The sequence below is a fragment of the Pteropus alecto genome, unplaced genomic scaffold (assembly GCF_000325575.1).
Source record: "Pteropus alecto unplaced genomic scaffold, ASM32557v1 scaffold86, whole genome shotgun sequence".
NCBI classification, from domain to species: Eukaryota; Metazoa; Chordata; class Mammalia; order Chiroptera; family Pteropodidae; genus Pteropus; species Pteropus alecto.
The window spans coordinates 16,165,889-16,174,328 of NW_006442109.1; the positions used below are offsets into that span (position 1 = coordinate 16,165,889).

The window sequence follows — 8,440 nt, forward strand, 5'->3', positions numbered from 1 at the left end:
CCACGTGGACAGGCCAGCAGTCCAGCCACCTTCTTTCCAGGCAACCAGGACATGCAGAGCGGGGCAGCCAGTCTCATGGGAAAATGGAGATAAGACTCTGACAGAGTTTGAAGTTTGCTGAAATCCCCTACTAATGCAGCCAAATAGGCCCCATTCTATGACGTAACTGGGTAAAGTGGAAAGACAGGAGTCAGTCCACCACGAGTCCATCGCCTGCCTGTGGGGGCCTCGCCACCCTCTTGCTTCTCCAACCTGGGACAGTTCTATGATGTAACTGGGTAAAGTGGAAGGACAAGACTCATGGTCAGTCCACCATGAGTCCATCGCCTGCCTGAGGAGGCCTCGCCACCCTCTTGCTTCTCCAACCTGGGACATATAATCTCATCTGAGAATGAACTTGTAAAAGGTCCCTCACCTGGTCTTTCTGATCAGTCAGCGACAGGTGCTCATCATCCACTTGCATCACCAGCTCCTTTACCTTCCGTTCCAGCCGTCGGTTGCTGAGCTGGAGGCTGGCCCGATCCCTGGAAGGGTGTGGGAAGCAGAAGGTGAACCCTCAACCCAGCCCCACAGGAGGCCCAGCCCAGGGCTGCCTGGTCCACTCAAAGCTGACGGTCAGAGAGACACACAAGTATACACAAGGAGAGGGCCACTCATTGGGCAGATGAAGAAACAGGGGCTCAGATAAGGGAGTGACTTGCCCAAGGTTGCAGAGCCAGTGAGGGCCTGAGCTGGAACTAGACTTGCCCCTGAGTTCTTCCCACCCTGAGCTTTACTTTTTAGGGCAGAGGGTCACAGATTGCCAGATTATTAACGTGTGAGGTCTACTCCAGGTTGCTCCAGCCCAGCCCCCAAAAGTATTACTGATAACAGATAGTGTGAAATGTATGCACACATACACACACCCACACCTCTTCAAGGAAGGAGAGGGACCACGAGTAAGAACTGAGGCGAGTCTAGTTCAACTGGGTGCTGGCTCTCGGGCTGCTGTTTGAGAGCCAGTGGCAGAGAATCGTGGTGTTGGAATGAGTGTGGTCATCTAATCCCATGTCCCTTCCTCCCACTATGGGGAGACCTACCCGGCTCTGACAAAATGGCCAGCAGAGTGATACTCTTGGCCCCCAAGGCAGAGTTGGCCCCCTCGCCTCTCTACAGCTCAAGCTCAGTAGCTTCTGAAGCAGCCTGTCCTATTGAGGGGACTTGGAAAAGAGCAGCAAGGACAGTGGGAAAGGTATGGACTAAGAGCAGAAGTCTTAAGTTTTAATCCAGCCATACCTATATTCGGCCATACTACCTTCCTCAAGAACTTACTTGGATGGGTCTGAGTTTTTTTATCTGCAAAATGGAAACAACAACAAGGCTATACTTGCTCTGCCTTCCTCACACGAAGGCTTATGAAGATGGGAAGAGATACGAATGTAAAAGCAAAGCACTCTGTAATGTGACTGTCGCTGCCCATCAGGCCTCTGCACCAGAGCTGAGCCAGGCTCACCTCTCCTCACTCTCCAGGCGGTCCTCCAGCTCCACAATCCTGGCCTCCAGCTGTACCACCAGCCCCTCTTTGCTGGACCTGTAGGAACCTTCCAAGTGGATAATCCGGCTTTTTAAGTCCTTGTTCTGGAATCAGACAGGGAGACTGTGAAGGGCTGTGTCTGCCATACTCTCTGTGCACAGCAGAGTACAGATGGAGCCAGCGTTTGGTCAGTGGCTGCGATAAGGCCTGCTTTCCACACCAAGACGGGTGGCCCCAGAGGGCCCAGGGAAGCCAGGGATGTTGTCAGGGGAAGGCCTTGCACCCCGGCCCCCGGCAGGCCAAAGAACAGATTCTATGACATTCCCTTGTAAGCCTAAGTGAAATCTTTGCCATGGCCTAGGACTCTTGGATATCAAATGGCCTTGGCCTTTCATAAACCTGTTAGCAGGAGAAATAGGCTCTTTTGCCAATATCACATGTCATATTAGTGAAGAATTGACATGGATGGCATGTACAAGAAATAATGATTCAAGTAAGCATTGTTAGCAACTCATGTGTTTGGTGACACTGGTTCTTTATTATTCCCTTTACATTAGAATTTAGCCCTCCTTAGAAGGTTATCTAGAAGACAAGCCTTACAATTCCACCTTCCCCCAGCTGCTAAACTTCCAGGCATAGCTAATATTATTGGGAAAATCCTCTGGGAAAGGTCTTAGAAATACCTCTCTTGGGTGAGGTACACCCCAGAGTTCCTGGAGTGCTACGGGAAGGAGGCGCCGAGGGTTTCTAGTTCCAAGCCGCGGGAAGGAGAGGAGGAAGGAGGGAGGGAGGGGCTCACGGTGCCGGCTGCCCTCACCTGTCTTTCCAGGGAAATCTTGTCACACTCCAAGTCTTGCCTCACAGCTCTCTCCTGAAGTAGCTCATTCCTCATCTGCTCCATCTACGCCAAAAAGAGCAAAAGCCCAGGAGTCAGAGGGCTTGTTCCTAGATCTTTTGTGCTGAACTGGTTCCGGATACTGAATTCCGACAACCGGCTCAGCCCTCCTTCATGATGGCGGCCTGCTGCCTTCTCTCCTCTTAGGTGCAGGCGCTGTGTCTTACATACTCTTGGTTTCTTGATGATTGCAAAGGTAATGATAGAAGTAACAACAGTAGTCATGGCTAACCCTGCTCTTGTGAGTTGAACTGTGCCATCACCAAAAAGACATACTGAAACTACCCCCCCACCCCGCTCCCCACGCACAGTGCCTCGGACGTGACTTTATTTGGAAACAGGGTCTTTACAGAAGTAATCAAGTGACAATGAGGGGAGCCCTAATCCAATATAACCGAGGTCCTTATAAAGAGGGAGAACTTGAATGTAGAGACAGACAAGCACAGAAGGAAGATGCTGGCCTTGCGAAGACAGAGACACGGGGAGAACGCCACGTGAAGACAGGTTTGCAGCGAGGCATCTACAGTCAAGGAATGCCAAAGGTTGCCAGAAGCTAGGAAGAAACAAGGAAGGATTCTCTTACTGGCCCAGAAGGAATAAGGCCTTCTACACTTGGACTTTGGCCCCCAAAACTGAGATAACAAACTTCTGTTGTTCTAGGCCACCCAGTTTGTGGTACTTTGTTCCAGCAGCTCTAAAAAGTGATACACCTGCTTGGCCCTCCACATGCATTGAACTATTACATCCAGAACAACGCTGAGAAGTAAGTCATACTGTCTCCACTGAGGACATCAGAGCTTGGAGGAATCAGTCAAGTTGTATGGTGACCAACCATCTCAGCTGCTCAGGACCAAGGATGTGCTCAGGACAAGGGACTTTCAATGCTAGGACTGGGAAAGTCCCAGGCAAATCGGGATGGGTCAGTCACCCAACTCACCTGAGATCTACACCAGCGGTCCCCAATCTTTTTGGCACCAGGGGCTGGTGCTCCTATGAGAATCTAATGCCTGATGATCTGAGGTGGAGCTGAGGTGGTGATGCTAGTGCTGGGGAGTGGCTGCAAATACAGGTGAAGCTTCGCTCATTCACCTGCCACTCACCTCCTGCTGTGGGAATGTCAGCCTAACAGGCCACGAATTGGTACTGATTCAGGGCCCAAGGGTTGGGGACCCCTGATCTACACAACTAGTAATGAAGGAAGCTAGTATTCCCCTGAGCTCCTGACTGCTGCATCACAAGTTCAAGTTACAGAAAGGGCTTCCACAGTTAGCATATCTTAGGCATGGCTTGATTTCTCCCTTATGTCAGAAATAGACGTCAGCAAGAACACTGGGCAGCTCCAGGTGACCTGGCAAAGGCCACATGTTACTGAGGATTTCTTCTATATTAATAGGAAATGAGCCTAGCTGAGCAGCATCTGGAAAGAAATTCAGTTGCCTGCCCTTTAGCATCTCCATTCTCCATCCCCAGTGGGCTTTCAGCCACAGTGAAGAAATAAGCCTCAGAGTTGAGGCCCCAGACCCTGTTCTCAAGACTGTTCTGAGGAGCCAGGAGGACTAAGGTGAGCCAGGAAAATAAAATCATCCTTCCTTCTTCAGGACGGCCCAACCTGGGTAAGAGGTGTACACACAGAAGTCCACACTGGATGCTGGGGAAACTGTGTAACAGCTTCAACTGGCCTGGAATTCACTTGATGTTCACCCTAGTGAGTAAAAGATAAGATCACCCCTTCCCTGCCATGACTGCAAGACCTGGGGGTCCCAGAAATAATAAGAGGAGACACCACCATGCTGGGTTAGGCTTGCATCTGCTCTCATTTCCCACTCTCTCAACCACAGTGTGTGCAGGGAATGACAAGTGGCATGGTGTGGCTGTCCTAGAGTGGACGACAGGGAGTGGTAAGGAATGAGACTCAATGGGCAGGGCTTGGACAAGGAGGCCTCAGATACCACAGTGGGAAGCTGGGACTCTGCCTGTAGGAGCAGGTACCTATGTGGTCCAAATAATAATGATGCTCACATTTTTGCATTTCTGCCTGGCAGGCTTCTTAAACATGGGGGTTTAGGATTGTACAGCAGAGGACACTGAGGCCCAGGACAGCTACACATGTAACTAAAGGGAGCAGGACTAGAACCCAGGCTGAACCCACTGCTCACTGCCCACGCCACCTGCTCTCTCTAGACCAACTCAGGGAAAAGACTTCAAACAGACCTAGGGTTCAAACACAGCTGTCACGTAAAAAACCAAGACCCAGGGAGGCAGTCGGTCTCCCTAGGGCATCTTTGTGTGCACCAGAGGAAAAATGCCAGCCATGCAAAGAGTCAGCAGGCACAGCATATAAAACCTCGCCCGCAGCCAGCCCTCACTCCACCTGGCCCTAAGCCCTCGAGAATCACATGCTGCTAAGAGTGCGCAGGGACAACTCCATGGGTAACGAATGCGGGCTCACAGCCCACTCTGAGCGTGGCTGTGAACCAGCAGACGACACCACGCATGGAGGGCGTCATCATGGCTCAACCACGGGAGCGTGACATGCCTCCCGGGGGAAAGCGTTCTGTGCACGCCCCCTGAGCCGAGGCCGGGACTTCACTGAGGACACGGTTAAACTTTCACCGCGATGGGAAGTAATTACACAGACAAGCAGCAGTGGCCCAGTTTCCCTTCCTGGCTCTGTGTACACTTGCGGGTGACCTTGGTCACCTCGACTTAGGGAGGAAGACTCCTCATTTCTAAAACAAGGAACTTGAATGAGACGGCCCGTAAGGGCCCTTGGAGCTGGCCTATGACACAGTGAAAGCACGTTCTGTCTCCTCCACCTTTCAGGATGCTGTGTAACTCCCCTTCTGAGGAAGCCAGAGGCCCCTGCCTCCAACCTCCGGTGAGAGTAGCCACCCCACCTCTCCAGACATTTAGGAGTGTCCTCGGAAAAGACCCATTCTATCAAGGTGAGAGTGAGTTTGTGAAAGCATACGCTTGTGTGCTGGGGCAGGTGTGGCCTGGAATGATGGGGTGGGTTTGTCCATTTGTTCAGACTATACTGTCAGCCCCATGACATAGTGACAAAAAGACCAACAAAGCACCCACCCTCATTATAGCCTCGTGAGGGACAATCGAACAAGTCCTGTGCATGCAGTCAGTGTTACTACAATGGAGAAGGACAGTGTGCTGGGGTAGAGTGCACAGCAGGGCTCACAGCCCAGACTTAAAAGGCCAGGGAAATTCTCCAGAGAAAGGGACCCTAGGCTGGGACCTGAGAGGTCAGTGTCAGGCAGGGCGGAGAACGGGGCAGGAGAGGAACTGCAGCTTTCTAAACTGTGGAACCACCAATGAGAGAGAGCAGGAGGTAGAAAGAGGAAGCGAGGGCTGGAGAATTAAAAGGACTAAGTTGGCATGTCGGGGGTTAGGGGACAGGTTAAGAGATAAGGTGGAGAGGCAGACAGGGAGCGGTAACTCAGGGCCCATTATAATATTATGACTGCACTCGCTAATGTAAGTCTTGAGCAGTTTTATAGCGTTACTCCTGTAATCCTTACCACCATGTGATAAGGTAGGTACTGTTACTATCCCTATCTACCCCGAGAGTCCAGGAGAGAATTCAGAAACAAGTGGGGAGATTGGGAGATGCCAGGTGAAGCCACAGGACAGATGAGCTCACCAAGGAGAAATGCATGAAGAATGAGGGGGAGCTAGAACCGTGCCCTGGGGAGCCCTTCCCACCTCCACCCTGTTGGGAGAGACACAAAGAAAACCGGGACACTGACCTGTCCAAAAGCACCTGGGCTGGACAGGAAGTTCACTCTGGAAGGTTCAGTAGAGAGAGAACCAGACTACAGAGACTAGGAAAATTCTGGATATAAAGGCAGGCGAGGGAGATGCCTCTTCTCCAGCACTCCAGTGGTGACAAGATGACAGCTACAACTGGAGGGCTAGGGACGTCACAGAGGGGTTGACAAGAGAGATGCCCTGCACCTGTTAGCAGCGAAGGTGAGACTCCTGGAGGAAGGAAAAGTTGATGTGATGAGAAGGGAGTGTGACAGGAAGGGTGAGCATCCAGCGAGGGAGGGATGGAATCCAGGCCCTGCACTGGGGTCAGCGTGAGAGTGCGAGAGAACCTCTTTCTCTGAGCCTAGGAAAGAGCAGGACCTAGGGGGAGGCAGTCTCCTGTAGCTTGGGGGCATGGGAGGGAGGGAGGAAAGGATGGAAAGGGAGAGAGAGGGAGAGAGGAAGGGAGGGAGGGAGGGAGAAAGAGAACTATTTTCCCAAAAGTAAAGGGATAAGGAAGAACTGGAGGCTTGTAGAGAAAGAAATTTAGAAATTTAGTTGCTGCAGGATGTGAGGCCAAAAACTCCAAAAGACAATAAAAAGGCCAGCAGAGCAGAGGCAAGGGGCTCATTGCAGCTGTACAGCATCTGCTTTTAGGGGGTCAGGTGGTGACTTCTGCAGCTGTGCTCCGGCCTGAGGACCCGAGGACCTAGGGAAGTACCAAGTATCACGAGCCCCTGGCGACAGGCCCTGAGCAACTCTGAGCGTCTATGTAGGAGCCCATTAATCCTCCAGGCACCCTCTGAGGTAGATGTGAGCACCCCCACTTTCCAGGTGGACGGTTCAGGAATGGCGGAAGCAGTTTTGGGATTCTATCCCAGGCTTTCTGGCTAAAAATCATATATTCCTTTTCTCCTCTCAGCAAACCTGTAGGGCCAGAGCCCTCAACGATGCACAATCCTACAAGCAGGGGTAGTTCTGGCGAGGACCTCGGAGCCCAAAAGGACGATGTGTCTACAGTAGAGGGATTCAAGGCTCGCCAAACAGCACACAGCACTGGGCCCAGGACTCAAGACAAATTCTGCCACTTAAAAGAAGCAGCCACTGGCCAAAGTCTTGCTCACTCATTGCCCTTGACTGGAAAATCTGGACCCCACCAGGAAATGGGCCTCCTCCTGGGGGCAGAGGCACTCTCAGGAAGCAGCATCCAGGAGGCCTCTGCAGGTTCAAGACCTCCCTGGACAGCCCCAGGCAAATGGTGACTCTCCAAAAAAAAAAAAGAAAACAAAATAAAACAAACAATAAATATGTCCCCTTAAAGACGGCAGCTATTAAAATGGAAGTATAAAATAAGTCAGAGTGAAGTGCAAGAAGGAACACATGTGTAACCATAAAACCTAACAGTTGCTGTGACCAGGCAGTCCATTTCTCGTGAGTCTTTTGGAAACCAAGGTTTTTGGCAAACATGATAGGGTTCCTTTAATTCTTCAATAAGGACAGCCTGACAGTAAATTATAAAATAAATCTGCCACATGGAGCTTTGTATAAGGAGTATCACATGGTTTTACAGAGACTGCTGCCAAGGATGGGCTTTACCGTAAACCAGGAGTATTTTAGCTGTGCCCAATATAGTGGTCCCTAGGACTAGTCCAATGACTTGAAAATATTCCAGATCAGATCCTTCTTATCCTGAACCCACACTGGCAAGAAAAAAAATAATAAAGCCTCCGGCTTGGCCAGCCTCCTCATTTGACGAGGGAAGTAAATCTGAGGCTGGCAAAATATTTCTTATACAAGCTTAGTGCTTTACGTGCCGTTTACCCTTCAGCTACATTAAATAGACCAAATAAAAACTTTCCAGTTGAATTAAAAACAGAACTGGGAGCTGAAGGCAACAGTTTATCTCAGCTGGACTGAAAGAATGCGAAACGCTGAGCATTCTGATCAGAAATAACAGTATCAGATTCCAATGGGTTTTATGACTCGAGCCAACTCTCAGGATTAGAAGCAGCTGCCTTCTGGGTTAATGAAAAGCCAGAGATATTTATGATTGCTAATAACAATATTTAACCCCATCACCTGTGTTTACCATTGGGCTGTAAAGGGATTGGTGAGCATACACTCCTGGCTGGTATTAAAAATGATACTCAGTCATGAGAAAAGAAAATTATTATTAACCAACTGTACACATTGGGTTTTTGAACAACCAATATAACAGAAGGCCGTTCTGAGATTAGTATCATTTTAGGAAGGAAGGACGGGAGGGAGGG

At 50.4% G+C, this 8,440-nt stretch overlaps 1 protein-coding gene across 1 annotated transcript in view; it reads right to left on the minus strand.

Moving 5' to 3' along the window:
* Positions 1–8,440, minus strand: part of CGNL1 (cingulin like 1) — a 92,735-nt gene that overhangs the window by 4,449 nt on the left and 79,846 nt on the right. The window contains 3 exon segments of the mRNA XM_025038883.1: positions 416–524; positions 1,493–1,617; positions 2,331–2,414. Coding sequence (XP_024894651.1) covers positions 416–524; positions 1,493–1,617; positions 2,331–2,414 — 318 coding nt within the window.